Here is a 20,360-nt window from a genome sequence, read left to right as displayed (position 1 = left end):
TAGAATAATAGTGCCATTATACTTAGTACTCATTATCAATGTAAGAAACCCATACTTCTTTATTAATAATTAAAGCTAATAATAATATTAATAATAATCATCATATTCTTAATAATAATAATTTTAAGAACTCTAGACCAATTTTTCATTTTACTTTAATAAAAAATTTATCACGTGTAATGAAAAGCCAAATATCAAAAAGTAAAAATAAATTATGGTTTTTTGAGAGATGCTTGGGTTCTTTTAGATTTAAAAATTCTTTAGAAAAACATAAATTAGACTGAATTAAATATAATAAGTTTAGAATGAGCTTGCCCGACAGAGAAAATAAAATATTGAAATTTTAAAATTTTAAAGATCCTGTTCCATTTGCTGTCTACGCCAATTTAGAATGTATTCTTGAATCTGATAATGGTATTGAAAAACAGGTTCCTTATAGTATAGCTTATTATGTCTTATGTGATTATGATTCTTCGTTATCAAAGTTTGAGCTCAAGCGCTCTTCTGATTGTATTGAATGGTTTATTAAGGAGTTGGAAATTTCAGGAAGGAAAGTTGATTTTAAATTTAGGAACCCAATACCTATGAAGCCGATCATTACTGATGAAAAAAGATATCATAATGAAACAAAAGATTGTCATATTTGCGGAAAAATAATCGATTCGAATGCTAATAAATGTCGTGATAATTGCCATTTCACAGGAAAATATCATGGACCTGCGCATAATTCATGCAATTTGAATTACAAACAATCTCATGAAATACCTATTATTTTTCATAACTTATCAGGTTACGATTCCCTTTTTATTATTAAATCACTAGTGACAGGTTTTAAAGGTTCAGTTACCGTTTCGCCCTATTAATAAAGAACGTTATACATCTTTTACAAAGTTTATGAAAAATACATTAGTTGAATTGCGTTTTATTGACTCATTTCGATTTATGGCATCGGGTCTAGAGAAACTAACATCATATCTTACAGATAATGATAAACAAATTACAAGAATGTATTATTTTGATCATGAACAGTTTAGCTTAGCTACTCGTAAAGGAGTATTTCCGTATGAGTACATAAATTCTATTGTAAAGTTAAATGAAGATAAATTACCTACAAAATCATTTTTTTATTCTAAACTGAATGATAATAATATATTTGATGAAGATTATGATCATGCAAAATTAGTTTGGAGTAAATTTAATATTAAAACACTTGGTGAATATTCTGATTTGTATTTAAAAACCGATGCCTTATTATTAGCTGATATTTTTGAAAATTTTCGAAGTTGTTATAATACTTATGATTCAGATCCTCTCAATTATTATACAGCACCAGGATTAGCTTTTGATCCTATGCTAAAGCTCACGGGTATCCAATTAGAACTGCTAGATAATGCTGAAATGGTATTATTTATAGAAAAAGGTATAAGAGGTGGTGTGTCATAGAGTACTAACCGTCATGCTGTGTCTAATAATCGATTTATTGGTGATGACTTTAATTCAAATAAACCTGAATCTTATTTAATGTATTTTGATGTAAATAATTTATATGGAGCTGCAATGAGTATGCCCTAACCATGTAACTCATTTAAACGGGTTGACAATAAAACTGTAGATAATATAGATATGATTGTTACTTTAAACGAATCAGAAGGTTTTGTAGTAGAAGTAGATTTAGAATATCCGGAAAAGCTCCATGATCTCCATAAAGATCTACCATTATGTCCTGAGCATTTTGTACCACCAAACCGCAAGCAATTGAAATTAATTACTTTATATTCAAAAGAAAGATATGTCATTCATTATAAGAATTGACAGCACTGTCTTCAGTTAGGTATGACGCTCGTAAGAGTTCATATTGTTTTAGGCTCCGAACAATCAGCTTGGTTACAACCATAATTTAATGAAAATACTGATTGTCATAAAAATGCGAAGAATGAATTTGGGAAAAACTTTTTTACGATTATGAATAATGCTGTATTTGAGAAAACAATGGAAAATGTTAGGAAACATAAAGAAATTAAGATAGTTACAGAATGGACAGGATGTTTTGGTGCGAAATCTCCAATTTCTAAACCTAACTTTTATAGTTTAACTGTTTTTGGCGAAGACATTGTAATAATTGACATCAAAAGATTCATGTACATTTTACAAAGCATATATATATCGGATTTAGTATACTTGACTTAGCTAAGACAATCATCTACGATTCCCATTATAACTATGTAAAAAAAAAATTTCATAATGATACCTCAAAATTAATGTATACATCTGATTATTCTCCAAATAATGTATACAATATCCTATTAAAAAAATAACAAAGTATGAGGTCTTATGAAAGATGGAAATAATGGTAAAATTATGGAGGAACTCATATGTTTAAGAGCCAAGCAATATACACATAGAAAATATAAAGATAATAAAGTTGAAAAAAGAGATAAAAGGGTTAAAGGTTCAACTTCAAGAAGGATTGAGTTTGATGATTTTGAAAAATGTCTTTTAGAACATTGCAACGGTGTAGAACAGGAATGGTTAATCAAAAGTGATTAACATATTGTTAGGACGGTTTTACAACAAAAATTAGCATTAAGTTGAAATAATGATAAAAGATCAGAAAATTCGACAGATACGCTACCGTGGGGATATATGGAAGTAGAAATTTGATGTATAATTATTTATTTTTGAACTTGAAAATTAAAATTTGTAAAAAAATAATAATAAAATAAGACGGGTAGCACTCGGGGTCTACCGCGGTGAAGCTATTGCATAGTATTTTTTATCAACTTATGCAATTATAATTATTTATTTATTTTTTATTTATGTAGTATTTTTTTTTCTTTGATATCAATTTAAGTTTTTTCTTTGATATTAATTCAAGTTACACTTTTAGAGCGTGATGACCGATAAGAAAACAAATTTTTTTCTTTTATTGAATAAATGAGAAGTTAATATCGTTTAAAATATTTTTATTATCTTACAATACATGTAGGTTATTCAGGAATTTTTGTCATTGATAATATAGGTTTTTGGTAACTGAAATAAGAAACATAAGTTTGAGACTTGATATCCTCTAAATATCTAGAAAATACCACGTCAATGATGGTCCCATATTTTGTTGTGGATTCTTGTGGATCATTATTCATTTCCAAATCCAATTTTTCCAAAAGAAAACTTGTCAACCGCTCTGATTTATTATCAGCGAAGTTGATCTCTCAATATTTCAACTACCGATGTTTTTTTTCTAAAGTATCGATGTTTTCTATTGATTCTTTTCGGAGACGATATATCGATACTCGATGATAGAAAACTAAGACTATCGATGTTACGATATCAAAATTTTTTTTCAATTAGGAATGGGCGATATCTGTCGATACTTCAACTATCGATGTTTTTTTTCTAAAGTATCGATGTTTTCTATCGATATTTTTTGGACAAGATATATCGATACTCGGTCACAAAAAACTAAAACTATCGATGTTATGATATCGATGTTTTTTTTCAATATCGCTAATCCCTAGAGTGTGTCATTATAAAGATATGATAGATACCTATATCGCGTGCCAAAAGATAAAAGCGTGCAATGCTACAGGTTAGTAGGGAATTATGCTAAAAAGGCGCATTAAAAAATTTTTTTTTTGCCATTGTCTTTGAAATTTTTCGAAACGCCAAGATCTGCAAAAAAAAAGTTTTAGCATCTTTGAGCTAAAACGACGTACCTCAAGAAATACGCTCTTTTAGCTTTTAAGAAGTAATGCCTAAAACTGAAAGAGCGTAGAAAAAAAATTCAAGTTTTAATACAAAATACTGACAAAATAGTTTTACAAGACAAGTTAGATAGAAAAAACAGTCTCCTACACTTTTTTTCCGAAATTTATTAAAAATAAAATTATTAAAAAACAATGAAAATATCAAATTTTTAATTGAATAAAACATTTTCATAACGATTATAAAAAATAAAAATTAACTGACTTTTCCTTCAGTGTTTTGGATTATGGATCCGTCATAAATCAGAACAATATAAAAAAAAAAATACAATTATTTAATGATAAGGAAATAATTATTTTTTTACACAGAAAAAAAGAATTTCTTGGCACACGAAATATTTTGTATTATGAATTGAAGACGAAAATTTTTCTTGGCTCGCGAATTTTTTTTCTCGTCTAAAAAAATTTTTTTCTAGTTTCAAGAAAATTTTTTTCACCCCAAGAAAATTTTTGACTTCACTTTATAATACAAAAAATTTCTTAGGTCATGTAAAAATTTTTTTAAGTCGACAAAAAATTTTTTGCCCCAAGAAATCTTTTTTTTCTGTGTGGATATATTTTCAGCTTTAACATTGAAAGAAAGTATTAGTTAGAATATACCTTTACGACTGCAGCATTTTTTTTTTTCATTTTTAGACTTCGGCTAAGCTTTTTAAAGAATTTTTCAGAAAAAAAAGTTATACGCTCTTTTAGCTTTTGGTCACAAAATTTTCAAATTTCTAAAGCTGAAAGAGCGCATAATTAAAGGCATACGCCCTTTTAGCATTGGGAAAATAATTTTGGATTTCCAAGCGGAGAAAATGTTTACTAATCAATTGGCGATGAAGAAAAAATTGATGCGCCCTTTTACCTTTTGGCGCGCGATATACTTTCTCCTAAACAGCTGCTTACATATTCATCCAAATTCGTGCGGGCTTCGTACAGTCGTACCATATACATACACGTTAAGCAAATGCTCGGCCGAGCTACATGGGAGGCGGAGTGGAGGGTGTTAGGTTTTATTTTCGTTACGGAATTTCTTGATACGCTTATCGCGCTCAAAGCCCACGATATAAGCTATGCAATAGCTTAAAAAATAAAGAACACTTTAATATTGAAACAAATTTTTTTTCTATTTATTAAAGTACATCGCATAAATCATCTTTAAAACAATAAAATTTCTATAAATCTGATTCGTCTATCCAGCTGCTATGTGAGCTATCAAATCCTAATCACTTTACGAAATATTTATTTCCACGCTTTTTCACTATTTTTTCTACAAGGTAGACATCAGGGTATTTGACTTTACTAAGCTCTTCATAATAAAATCCACCTTTAATTGATTGGTTTTGATAATCAGTAAGCTCGTACGTTGTTGGATTAGTATTTCGCACATTTTTTATTGTGAATATTTCTGTTGTCCAGTTTGGTGTATAACCTTTTTCGAAAACATGCTTGTATTTGTTTATTCGCATTTTATCGCCAACTTTAAACTTGGTTTTCTTTTTATTCAACGGCTGATGGATTTGAAGGGGTTTGTCAATCTTCTTGAATAGTTGATTTTCATTTTCAGCCGTTACATCAATCGGCTTCATTTTGATTGCGCAATGTTTGGTATTGTTGTATGCATCAACTAAGTTTTTAAGCATACCTATCCATCGATAACTACCTTGAGCTGTGAATTCTTGCCACATTTTATTTTTTAGAGTTCGATTAAAACGTCACATACAGATGCTTTGAGGTTGCTAAATGCTGAGTACAAATGAATTTCATGAATTTTCATGAGATCTTTGAATTCTTTATTGTAAGACTCCTTGCTTTGGTCAACGTGTAGATTTTTAGTATGCTGCCCTTGTTGTAATACAGACTTCATAACATTTCTGACATCACCAGCAATTTTGCTTTTAATAGGAACCGCCCAAGCATACTTTGAGAATATGTTTATAATGACAGTAGATATTTAAATCCATTATTTACAGAACTATATGGTATCATTTCTACCAAATCAGCTTGCCAAGTTTCATCGAGTTCTCGAATATCAACATGACGACGAGTATAATTTTGTCGTGCTGGTTTGTGAAACTCTTGAGCTAAGACTTTCTTTTCATTTTCCATGTTTTTCAAGATTAGATAGCCTACAATCAATATCCGCTATTGTTTGAGTATCACATACTATAGATTTCACAATCGTTGTTACACGAGTTGATAGCTGTTCGATATATTAAATCTGATCACTAACAAGTTTTTCTAATGCATTCACTTTGGTTGTCAATTCGATAATGAGGTCTGGATTTTTACTCGTCATCTTATCCTCTAATTCAACTATTTCAACCGTTACTTTATCTTCAAGATCAGTTATACGATATTTATTATATTCACTAATTGCTTTCACATTGTCTAATTTCTGTTTTATTGCAATTTCCAGTTGATCCATTGACTTGATATTAGATGTCTTCATGAGGTTATCAACTTGTTGTCTTACAAATCTGTATTTATCGTCAATATGATTCATTGGATCTTTCATGGTATAATATGTGACTACATGGCTCATTCTTAGATTCAGCAACATTGCATGACCTTTTCCGTTCTAAGTTGAGCTGCCCATCATTTGTTAACTTAAACCTTTTCCAGGTGGTCGAACACTACTACTACAACCTTTTAATTGTGTCTGATTCGATTGGGAAGATACAGATCCAAATATATCGATACCCATTTTGATGATCCTCTCTTCTCAAAGGTTATTTTATAAATGATAAATCATTGTTTATGTCTCTCTCAATGAATAATTTCAGCTTCACGCAGCTCTTTAATAATTGAAATTATCTCATTCGAATGACTAGAGTTGCCAGCTGTTTGAGATGCCATCTATAGATGAAGGTGATCTACGAGTTCATTTGGATCATCCCAATAAATATAATCCACATACTTTCGTTTCTTTGAAACAATCATTAAGTCTGGTAGTCCTTTACCCTGTTTCATTGGTGATTGAACATATTCAGTAATGTATTTAATATGTTTAGAACTCCTATCAACATGAAGACTTCTTTCAGATTCATAATTTTTCCTGTGTGTATTTGTGGAAATGATCAGTTTATGATATACATCTAAATCATTTTTAGCAATAGATTTTTCATTTGGATCACTTTTAAATAACAATTCTATAAGCTCTGGAGATGAGACATGATTTTGATGATTCACCGAAATAGTACTATCACAAAATTGGACCGGTGAATTACCAAAAAATAATTGATTATTTTTTTTTGCGAATCTCAAATCTTGTATCTAAGCCTTTAGGAATTTTTTTATTTAACATCTCAATATTTTTGGTGATGAAGCTATGATATCTCAGCGGTGAGCTTGCAGAGGTTGGAGGATCTGATATAATGGTTACGTCCAAGTTGGTGGTACTAGTACTACCAACATTTAAGTCATCATAAGTATTTTGACCATCATATATTTCACTGTCATTAGTATAGAGAGTTTGATAGTTACTTGGATAGTCACGATGTTCGCGTTTCGTCAACGGAATATTTTCCACAGCTTCTTCTTTAATTTCACGTTTCAAAGCATAAGAATTCTCAACTAATGTCCTTAACGGCGTCACTATAGGTTTAAACATTTTATTTGCAGCTTGTTCAGATGTATCTTTATCAACATTTAATATTTTATGCTTCTGTTTTATTGCATCACTAACTTTGCATATCTGAAGCAGCATATCTTTCTGCTGAGAAATATTTCTACACGCCATGTTTGCACACTTGAATGTCATTTATTACTTGGTCAATTTTTATAGGGTATGATTAATTTATACTTATAAAACCATCAAAACCTTTTCTATAACGTCCATTATTTAATTTACTATCCTCATCGATAACAACAAATTCGTGTTTATCATCACTTTCCTTACCATTCCAGCATGCTGAATATAAATTTTTGAATTCACTGTAGGGCATATCTGTATTTACATGATCATCATATATGTGCTTCAAATTCATTTCATCTTGACGAAAAAGTACAATAAATTAATGTAACGGGACGGTTAAGTCCACCTCCGTTTGACGGGAGGCCGATACCACACCCTTTTGAGCACACTCGCGCTCCGAGATACCCTATCCTCTACTATTATATTATAAAAGCGAAATATGAACATAAGCTCACCTTAGCTTACCCATTAGGCATGCAGTGCATGTGGGTGCCTCACCAACAGCAATGACGAGTCCAATCTCTTCTTGGGCCAAACACTGCTGGCATCTCAGGAAATAGAGAGGCTTTGGCCACAGTGGGCTTGGAAGTGGCCCCCTGTGGTACCAGACTTCAGCTCTGGTCAACCGGTTGCGTAGGATTAGTGGTGGGACGCAACTTTTTCCCATACCCGTACGGGCTTCCTCCACTTATACTCACTCGGATTTAAGACAGTAGTTATATAAGATTGCCCTCAGTCATTACCGAGTGATTATCACTATATGCTAGTGATAATATTACGTACGACCTAGTATCCCTTAGACTTTTTAGACTGTCTCAAGAGTTGGCATCGCTCGCGCAGCGGTGCCTATTGGCTTCCTGCAACCTCGGAGTTGCTACATGTTACAAGGTGCAAAACATGCAGGCACCGCTAACGGTAGGAGTACTAGTCCCAGAACCCACGAAGAGGGTGGCACGTACTTGGTCTGACGCCCCCTAGAAGGCGCCAAAACCCCTTCTGGGACGAAAAAGTACAAAAAAAAATCAATGTAACGGGACTGTTAAGTCTGCCTCCGTTTGACGGGGAACCGATACCGCAGCCTTTTGGGCACACTCGCGTTCAGTAACCCTATTTGTATATTGTGACTCCACCATATATTGTAAAAGTGAAATATGAGCATAAGCTCACATTAGCTTACCCATTAGGCATGCAGTGCATGTGGGTGCCTTACCAACAGCCACCACGATTCCGACCTCACGTGAACCCAAACACTCTTCCCATCTTAAGAAATAGAGAGACTCTGGTCGGAGTGGGGCTTAGAATGAGTCTTCCATGGTATCCGACTTCAGCTCTGGTCAACTGCTTACTTAGGATTAGTGGTGGGATGCAAGTTCTTCCCATACCCACACGGGTTGCCTCCACTTATAATCACGAAAGATTCGAGACAAGCCATTATATACATTTGCCCTCATTTGTCACCCAGTGTTCACTTATCTCCGAGCTTTTTGAGGACGCCATTAGTGTTTTAAGTCATAAGAATGGCGGCGATAGTACCACTCGGGGGCAAAAAAAAGTACAAGAAAATTGGCATTGTCACTTATCAGATGTTTTGGTATATGTGTTTAGGTTTGACAGAGATAAAAGCTATCGATATTTTTGTGTCACCCCGTACAAAAATATGCTCTGACATGATCTTGCTTCTCACAAGCTACGTCATCGAATATTATAAGAGAATTCGGTTGTGCATCATCTGGATTAACAACTGATTCATGATCATTAAATGGGAAGTATCCAACTCCTTCTATAGGCTGTAGTGCTGACTCTAAGAATTTATATTTAGGCTGATTCAGTGATTTAAAGTATGCATAAATGTTCTCACATCTCAAACCCTTAGGATGAGTAATTATTGCAAGGAGTGCTTGTTTTTCCACAGTTTTATGGTCCACAAAGGACTGCTCGGACGGTATTTGGTTGCAGTGCGAGATGACCTTTTTGAATTTTTTTCTCATTACCTTGAATTATTTGACCAAAATTTATCACAGGTAATTTAGCTGTCTGTTTTTCAAGTTTGTTTTGAATTATTTTAAATGACACTAAATACTATGTTAATCTGACGATGATTCAATTCTGACTCAACAACATGCTTATAAGTATCGAGTAATTATACGATCGAGATTAGTCATAGATCGACAATGGCTAAGAGCAGACATATCAGTAAAGTCGCAACTAAGCGTGGTAAAGGTTTTGTCAACAGTTAGTTAATTAATGAATAATTAAATTGTTGATTTTATTTTAAAAAACAAATTTTGTTCATTTATGATAATGAAGTCATTATATGGTGTAGTTCTATTCGCTAAGCAGTATCAACCTTGATAGCCAAGCTGACAGCAAGGTAACGACAATCTACTGACATCAAATTGACCGCGAAATTAGAATTTCTATAAATTGACCGCAACTGGTTGCCAAGTTTCTAAAAAAGTTGATAATAACGTGGAGGAACACTTGCAAAAGCTGAAAGTTGTCATCAATTCGAGCTCCACTTACTTAGCCCCTTATTATAATTTCTCTGATTTATTCTAATGTTACGTTTTCACTGCACGATGTTGATCTTCAGCTCAACTAAATTTGTAGTATTTCTAGGTACTGGGTTTTCGACAGCAAATCACCTCACGGTGACCCAAAATAACTGATGTTGTATTAAAATATAACAATAACTTTATTCACAAATGATAGTTATTGATTTTAGAAGTTGAAAGTATACACTTATGATACAAATTAAATATGTTCAGTAGTCAAACTTAGAGAAAGTATGACTATGGACTTAATAGTTTTTATAAGTTCTGATGTCAAAAATCTGGTGTAAAACTGAGTCTAATCTGAGAGTGAAATTCAACGAGAGAAAGAGCTATCCTACTGTCTGAGCAAGGGTTTTTATAAGGTATTCCAATCACAAAAATAGTGGGGTTGAATTGTTGGCATAAGACTCATGCGTCGAGCGTAAGAAGTGATTTAATCCACGGCTGATGTAAATTTCTAAGAAAAAATATTTATTTGAAAGTCAAAGTCCATTTTCATATCATCTGCGTTTGTTACAAATTATTACTAATCATTTACATAGCTATGTTTTTAAATAATTAAATTCAGTTAAATATAATTTAAGATTAAAATAATAAATGTTCTCATACGTGGGATTAAGTACATCCAGTGATTAGTTAATTATTTGATTATTGATTTGAAAAATATACGTATGTTAAAGATATTCTTATAATATACAATTCAAATGATAGAATAATTTCTATGATATATAATATACTCTTACGTTATTATGATTATCTACTTGAGGTACTCTAATAGTTGGTAATTAGGATGCCTTATTTTGAGAATAGACTATAGGTCCGTAAAATAATCTAGTGAGCTGAAAACGGGCCCTGCTTGATGACCAGGATATAACACTAATCGCAATCGTTTGTTGATTGGTTATCGGTCGATGATGGTTTATTGAAGTAGTTTGCCGGCTACTTATTTCTTTAAAAAAAAAAAATAATAAAAGTCAGACTATATAATTTTCTCTATTAAATCCCCCCGATCAAAAATGTTCAGATCAAAGCATATATGATTGGATCCAAACAGTCAGATATGCTTGGATCCAAATTTTGGCGTGATCCAAGCGGATCCAAACAGATCTGACAATATCTAGGGAGATCTCACTATATCTAAATATATCCAAACAGATCTTAAAATATCAAAAGAGATCTAAACACTCTCACTATATCCACGGATATATAAGTGTATCCAAGCAGATCTACGTAAATGTCGATCTTTAAAGAAATATATATAGATTTAAGCACACATATCTAAAGAAGTTTCACTACATTCTGATGAATGCATGTATAAATATATTATATTTTAGACCATTCTAAAAACAATATCTACTCACATCTTGGATCTTATTGCTATTATCTCTTGATGCTTTTAATGAACCTAATGTATAATATATGTAACGAAAGTCAATTGATATTTAAGTAAAAAAAATAGATGAATACTTTAGAAACATTGATACTTTTATATTCAATTATTTACGTTTACATTTAATTACATATAATCAAAAAAATTATAAACAGTTTCGCAAACTTTTATTTATTACATGGGACTAAATATATTTTATTCACCTTAATCTATATATTTAAATGTAAACAGATATAATACTACCAATGTGTAATAATTTATTTTCGGAAATATTTGTATCTGCTTGGGTATAAGTTTTCAATTTTCGTATATCACTCAGATATTCGTGTATACACGGAGAAAAAAATTATGGTAACTGTTCCTTGTACGTTTATGAAATATCATCCCATACCGTTATGGTAATGATTACTTGGGATTATGGGATATAGACCCATACTTTCTGGGAAGGTTTCCATAAATATGGTTACAATTCCTATCATTATGGTAACAGTTCTCATATCACATGTGAAAGAATCATGGTAATGATTACCATACTCATAGGAATAGTTCCCATAAGCAAACAGGAACCAATCCTATAACCACATTGTAACGGTTCCTAAGCGTATATGGTAATGGTTACCATAATATTATGGTAATCATTCCCATAATATATTGGAATTATAACCATAATATTATGGTAATGGTTACCATAATATTACGGGAATGGTTACCACAATATTTAGAAATTATAATGATTTTTTTTGTAATAAGCGTTTTTTCTGTATATTTAATCTTTTTGTGAAACTATATTACAATAAAATATTATTTTTGGTCAGATAAAAATTAATTTGTAAATAATAATAATAATAATAAATAACTTCATAATAATTTACACTGCAAAACTCTATAAAAAAAAAATTATAATTCCCATGATATTATGGTAACGATTACCATAATATTATAGTAACCATTACCATAGGTACATAGTAACGATTACCATAATTCCATAGGAACTATTCCGATACCATATGGAAATTATACCCATAATTATAGGAATGGTTACCATAATATATATGGGTGCCGTTACTATAATTTTCTCTCCGTGTAATTAGATAAAAGAAAACTTTGCATTTAATGTCTTATTTGCAGTAGAACCCTGACAGTTCGACGATTCAGGAGCCTTACCTGTATTTAAATATTATTGGATCTGATCAAATATGACTACATTTAAACACACATTTTTGGATATCGTCATAAATTCTTGGATATACGTACATCTGCTTGGAAATCAATTTTTATATATGCTTATATATAGTTGGATCTGAGCATATATATTTTTAAATATGCTTGGATATACGTATTTCTATTTGGATATCAATCTTAATACATCTCTATATCTGCTTATACATGATTAGATCTGAGCAGATATACTTATATATGCTTATATCTAGCAAGATCAAATATTTGGATGTATTTGGATATAAACAGATATAACGAGATCCAGACATATCTGGTTGGATCCAAACGTTTTTTATCGGGCCGCTACTTCGATATTTTTCCAATTTTTCATTTAAATCGCAGGAAGATCGTTTATTGAGGAAAAATTAACCGCTAATTTTTTTATCCAAGTTTTGCTATCAAATTACAGTCAATTTCAAGATCAAGAGGCATTTAGGGTTGTTTCGTACATCTAACAACATTATGGCACTACCTGTCAATACCTTATTGACGAAATTTGAAAACCGGGTTCTGAATCAATGGAAACAAATAATTATTTTTTAAGTTAATTTTTAAACGAAAAATTTATTATCATTATACAATAAAAAATATTGTTTCGATTGATGACTACTAATGGCAATTCTAGTTTCTTCATGACGTTTTCGTTTCACCCGGCGATCACTGTCAAACGATTTTTTAGCGATATAAATAAAAAAAATTGAAAAAACTTCGAACTAGAGAGGTTAAATGGCTAAAAATTGAATGCTAATTTTTATTTATTTTTTTATAATTAAGTAATTAACTCACAAACAACTTTGATAGACCAACATTGATCGACAAGCGACCAACAAGCGATTGCAATTAGAATAAATCGGATTTGTTTATATTGAGTTGGTTTATAATGGCAGGTATACGATTCAGCCATAAGCGACCCTACCAAAAATAAAACTCTACCTAATTGAAGTTAGCCGCATCATACCTGCCTAGAAAATTCCCACTCCAATAAAATATCCTACCATCTCAAAATCTCTACCAATGAAAAAATCTACATAATCACTACCAGAAAAAAACACTACCAATTTGCATTTTCGAAAAATTTCTACCGTTTGAAATCCTTACCATCAACATTAGAATGTATATTTTACGGACAGTAAATTTGTTTTTGATTGATTAGGAATAATTTGGAAAGATTTAGAAATATGACTCTATTATTAAAGACTAATTAATTAATGAGTAATTATCATTTGTGATTTCAAAACTCGAACAATTCATAACTTTCTTCCCAATTAGTTTACTGGTAGCTAACGAATAAGTCGTGTTAATTATATTTTCCAACATGCACACTAAACGCTCAAACAATATCAAATAATTACCCATTTATTAATTAGTGCTGAATAATAAAATTATATTTCTGAATCTTCCCAAATGATTCCCAATTACTTAAAAATAAATTTTTTGTCTGTAAAATATACATTCTAAAGTTGATGGTAGGGATTTCAAACGGTAGAGTTTATCCATAACTGCAACTTGGTAGTGCTTTTTTTTTGGTTGTGATTATATAATGGTAGATTTTTTCATTGGTAGAGATTTTAAGTTAGTAGCATATTTAATTAGAGCGGGAATTATCAAGGTAGGTATGATGTGGCTGACTTCAATTAGGTAGAGTTTTATTTTTGGTAGGGTAGCTTATGGCTGAGTCGTATACCTGCATCAGCCATAAGCGATTTCTGATAATCAAATTGAAAGCGAGCTAGTGGCAATCAATTGCAGCAACTTGCTATCAAGTTGGCCGCAAAGATTGTTGGCATTTCTATAAGTTGACGGCAACTAGTCGCCGACTATCTGAGAAAATGTATGCCAACAGCTGGCATTCCCTTAGTTGACAGGGTTGACGAAAAGTTGCCTTCAATTTTCTCAGAAAGTTGGTGACAGGATGCGGCAGTAGATTAACGTCAACTTTCTAGGAGCGTTGGTAACCACTTTTAGTCAATAATTCTGTCAAAATTTTAAATTTCGTTTTATCGTGTATATAGTTATATTCGCTAGAGAGTACTAAAATCAGGCAATTTGGTAATATATATATATATATATATATATATATATATATATATATATATATATATATATATGTATATATGTATATATATATATATTTATATAAATTTGAAAAATTTGAGCAGCTTACGAGTAATTACACTTTTAGTGGAAAAGTAACTTTTTACATGTTAATTAGATGAGAAATTAAAATTTAAATAGTGACCTCTTGGAGTTTACCTAGAGAGCCCATTTTTTGGGAAGATTTTTTTCTCGGCAACCACAAACGTTTCAGAGAGTAAGACCAAAAAAAAAATTAATTTTTTTTTAAGCACCCTCATATATATACATATTAGGGTGGGTTGAAAAAAATTTTTTTTTCTGTTTTTCTTAGCATGGGGGTAGAATTCGTACCTTATAAAAAAAAGAAATTTTTCAAAAAAAAAAAATTTTTTTACTTAACATTTTGAGGTGGCTCACTCGTTTTTTAAATAAATAATTGATTAAACGGGGTAGTTCCAATGAAAAACATTTTTTTTTGTCCAAAATCATGGAAAATATATAATAATTGTCGAATGTGATTTTTTTTATTCCACTTTTATTTTAATTCAAAAGAAAATGCTTTTCATTTTTGGATTTTTTACTTAAAATACAAAAAAAAGTAGGAAAAAATTTTTTCAACTTCTGACTTTCAATTAGCTTTTAAGGGGACACTCTACAAATTCTAGAACGCTATTTATATATTTTTTACTACCACCCGTTCTCAAGCTATTGATAAGAGAGAAATTAATTAGTAATTCTGAAGTGTTTAATCGAAAATTTTATGAAAGTTTGTAATAAAATTTTAGAGTCTTGAATATTTTTTTATTTATAATTAATCACTAGCAACAAAATCAATTTATAAACAATATCAACACAATAAAAACGATAATGAAAATTCAATAATCTTAAATTGTACAAAAACGAACTTCTCAATAACTTGAGAACGGGTGGTAATAAAAAATATAAAAATGGTGTTCTAGAATCTGTATGGTGTCCCCTCGAAAGCTAATTGAAAGTCAGAAGTTAAAAAAATTTGTTTTCTATTATTTTTGTGATTTAAGTAAAAAATCCAAAAATAAAAAGCATTTTCTTTTGAATTAAAATGAAAGTGGAGTAAAAAAAAAAATACATTCGTCAATTATTAGATGTTTTCCACGATTTTAGACAAAAAAAAATTTTTTCCGTTAGAACCACTCCGTTTGATCAGTTATTTATTTGAAAAACGAGTGGGCTACCTCAAAATGTTGAGTAAAAAAAATTTTTTTTTTCTTAAAATTTTTTTTTTTTTTTTTCATAAGGTATGAATTCTACTCCCATGCTAAGAAAAACAAGAAAAAAAGTTTTTTTTCAACTCACCCTAATATATATATATATATATATATATATATATATATATATATATATATATATATATATATATAGTGCTAATTACAGATCAATCAAGGTATCATTTTTATTTAATAATTGAGTTGAGAATACGTACAGATCTCTAATTAACACTTTATTATTGTCAAACAATAAATTATGCGTTAAATAATACCAAAAAATAAAAAATATAATAACACTACAACAAAAAAAAATAAATCCTACCAAAAACAGATTCTCTGTATAAAGTCGCGTCAAGTACACGTTTGAAATTTTTTAAAAGTAAAATAAAATTATTTTTTACAAAAAAAAAAGTTAAATCGAAAAATTACCAAGCACCTAATATGATCTAAAGTCATGGTAAACATTTTCATAAAATTTCAAAAAAATTGTATAACAAAATTTCAATGTACTTGGTGTGCTTACAAAATAGTAAAAAAAAAGGACATGTTTTAATTTTATTAGAAATTAATTTTGCTGGAGTACATGTAGTGAAGCACATCAAGTACATTGAATTTTTTTTTTTTAATTTCATGAAAATGTTTACCATAACTTTGAATTGTATTACGTACTTGGTATTTTTTTTTTATTTGACTCTTTTTTTTTTTTGTAAAAAATAATTTTTTTTTCTTTTTAAATTTTAAACGTGTACTTGGCGCGACTTTATACAGAGAATCTGCTTTTGGTAGAATTGTATTTACATTTTAATTCTTTATCAAATTAAGAATGTGTTGTAATGAATCTTTAGTTTTACTTTGAAATTTTTTTCGTCAAAAACAACATTAAAATCAATGAACTGTTTCATACTTAGTAGTACAAATGAAAATAAACATTATGATTATTACTTTCTATTTTTGTTATTTAAAAATAATTTAATTAAATAGAAATATTTATTTGTATCTACGCTTTTTTTTAATTATTTGATCCTCGTTAGGTAAATTATTTAATTATGACTACATTCATCACCAGTTTATTATTAGTTGCATTAATTTATCTAAATAGTTAAATTTTCCCAGGTGTTTTATAAAATTTAAGCGTTTATAGCTCTAATGTTTTATAGGAAAAACGTTTTTCCTCAAGAAGTGTTTAATTTAAGAATATCTGTTTTACTTTAAAACACTCAATGCTTATTTAAACGCTCATAATGTAACCGTAAACGTTTCAAAATATAACGGATTGAAGCACTGAGAGAAAAAATCAGTAACTGCAACTACAAAAAAATAGTGATATACGGAGACAAATATATTTTCTTAGTTACGATAACAAATCAATTTTAGTTAATATAACAATTAAATTTAGTTGCAGTTACTATTTTGTAGTTAATTTAACGTTTTAACTGTTAATGTAACTGACTAAAAATAGTTATATTTAATTCAAAGAAGTCATTCAAAGAACTCAACCCTAATCGTTAAATCAACTGAGATTTTTTACTAAACATAACGAAATTTTTAAAGTTGCTAAAACTATAAAATAATAGTGAATATTAACATTATTTCATAATTACTTACACAAATATTATTTAGCTACAGTAATTAAAGTAGGATAGTACGGCTAACCATATATATGTAGTTATGAGAACAACTAATTTTTATTTACCAGTGTGATGAAATTATATTTCATCTAACAAAAAAAACTTAGTTGTTGTCTCCATGGAAATTTAGTGGATTTTAAGGAAAAAAACATTATTTTTTGTTTACAATGTTAATTTTAATGGTTTGTTAGGTTATTTATTTATTTATTTTTTTTTTTTTTTTCGAGGCTTTTAAGTTTATTTCATTTTATATGATTTTTTTTTTTTTTTTGTGATGGGAGGTGGCTTATGTATATTTTTGTCAAATTTATCTGACACACGCGCTTAAACTTATATTTTTAACAACCTTCCTATGCTTCTTAAATAATTATTTCGCAGTCGCCCTGAAAAGGATTCGAACTTAGCGCCCTACGCACGCAAGACCGACGATGTACCGCTACGCCACACGGCCGATGAGTAGCCATAGACGTTACTTAACTTATAAGCTAAGCGTACAAGTACTCACTTCGTTACAGCAACAAAATTAATTTAGTTACGGCAACCATTGTTTTCGCTCACAAATTAACCTTCAAGACTTAAAAAAATTCACATATCACGCTAAAAAAAATATATTTCGATTATAAAACAGAAGTTCATGTCACGAAACTCCGAATCGACTGACATACACAAATTTTGGCCAAATTTTTTTGTCTTATAAATTTTGGGCTCAGAAACTTAGAACAATTTAGACTTTTCAGACTTAGAAAAATTTTAAGTTTCGGGACTGAAAAGATTTCGGTTAAAAAAAAAAAAAATAATAATAATAATACTTGTCGAACGCAAATTTAACGATTTATATGTAGATCATATCGAAATAATATATTATTTTAACCCCAAAATTTTTTCTAAGTCCCAATTTTAGTTTGATTAAGTACCAAATAATATTTGATTTAACTAGTTAGTATGTGTTGTAACCACTAAACTTTTATTGTAGCGATAACTAAAAATAAATAACAAACTAATTTTAGCTACTTCAACTATTTTTTTTAAGGCATCTGAACAATAAATAATTATCAAAACTATTTAAATTAGTTACACCAACTAAATAAAAATACTTGGATAGAACTATGTAAAATGTTTTACCACTACTATTTAAAATTGTTACATCAACAGCAAAAATATAGTGATATACGGATACAACTTTAAAAAATTCATTGAATCAACTATTTCGAAATAGTTAAAAGTATATAATTACTGCTACGATTTTTTTAGTTAAATTGAGTACCAAATAATATTTGATTCAACTAGTTAGTATTTGTTGTGACTACTAAACTTTAAGTATAGCGATAACTAAAAATAAATAACAAAATAATTTTAGTTACTTCAACTATTTTTTTAAAGTCATCTGAATAATAAATAGTTACAATAACTATTTGAATTCGTTACACTAACTAAATTAAAATAGTTGTCTTTTTTTAGTTATGGCAACTACTGAGATTTCTTTCAGTGAGCGTTTTTATTTGTAAACGGACAAAAAGTTTTTAGATAAAACACCCAAATGCTTTACTTGAACCTTGAAATCACTTGTAATGATTTATACAATTATTTAAACGCATATATCGTTTTCTTTCTAAACGCTTAAGTTGCAGAAAACACTAACGTGTTTTATTTGAAAACACTAAGTTAAACACTTGGATTTCTAGTGTATAGAGGCCTCAATGTACAAAAACCCAGGTCTGTTCAAATCTATACAGGTAGCTGTTCACTGGCTCTTAGACTATATAAACTACTAACTACGATTAAAAGATTACATTTTTTTTTTTTAGAATAATCTAAGTTATATTCGAAAATTAAATCATACCTGTTGTGTATAGAGCTGATGCTGTTCGAGATGATTGGAGACATGCATAAAATAACATAAATATTGTTGCTAAATAACTTGTATCTTGAAATTTCATAATTCGATCAAATTTTATACCATCACTTTGAAAACTGCACAATGCGTACAAAACTATACCATCAAAGATATTAGTATCACAATAAACATTGCTGGGAATTCCATATGAGTACCTTATCCAATACATATTTTGATAATTCAATCCTTGTTTTCTTATCACATTGAAATTTAACTCTGAAATCTGGTACAAATTTCTTAAAAATCAGGATTTTATGCATTTCACTTCTTTCAACAAAATAATCCTCGATTGTAAAAATAAATCACAATTGCATTCAAAGTATATTGATATGAGGTATAAAGCAATTCATTCGATTATATTACCATATCACTTTATAATCACAATATATATGTAAGTATGAACATTTCTACATATATATACATATATATATATATATATATATATATATATATATATATATACACATACATACATATATTAAAAAACTTTGATTACAGATGTACACGTGTTCCCATGAATTTATTTTGCAAAAATTAGAATTATACCTATACGACACAGCCGCTCGGTTCAGACGCCCGGCGTTAACTGATGTTTTCACAAAATACGTGCTATAGTAATACTCTTGCGCAGCAACATTGCTGTATGCCTGAGTCTAATAGACCAATCAAAAAAAAGTAACCGCCTCCTGATATTAGTAGGAGGTGCTTTGAAATAAGAATTTTGAGCTGGTATCAACATCGTATCTAAACTAGCTATGGTTTATCCAAAAAAATAAAATTTTTTTGAATATTTAGTTAGGACATTATAACGAATAATTTAAATATTGTAACGAAAGAATTCCTTATTAACCTTTACAAGATATAACTGTTCATTAGCTAAATTCGATATATATTATCAAATAGACTCGA

At 29.7% G+C, this 20,360-nt stretch overlaps 1 protein-coding gene across 1 annotated transcript in view; it reads right to left on the bottom strand.

Moving 5' to 3' along the window:
• The window catches only part of LOC128667338 (lachesin-like), a 1,084,098-nt gene extending 1,064,087 nt beyond the window's left edge, over nt 1–20,011 (bottom strand). Inside the window, exons 1-2 of the mRNA XM_053736998.1 lie at nt 19,925–20,011; nt 19,398–19,687 (exon numbers count right to left, since the gene is read on the bottom strand). Of these exons, the coding sequence (XP_053592973.1) occupies nt 19,398–19,620 (223 nt within the window). The 5' untranslated portion in view covers nt 19,621–19,687; nt 19,925–20,011. The remainder of the gene's footprint in view (nt 1–19,397; nt 19,688–19,924) is intronic.
• Nucleotides 20,012–20,360: the final 349 nt, after the last annotated feature.

The sequence above is a fragment of the Microplitis demolitor genome, chromosome 2 (genome assembly GCF_026212275.2).
Source record: "Microplitis demolitor isolate Queensland-Clemson2020A chromosome 2, iyMicDemo2.1a, whole genome shotgun sequence".
Lineage (NCBI taxonomy): Eukaryota > Metazoa > Arthropoda > Insecta > Hymenoptera > Braconidae > Microplitis > Microplitis demolitor.
Note: the sequence above shows the minus strand (reverse complement) of the source record. Positions and strands in the feature narration are given on the sequence as shown.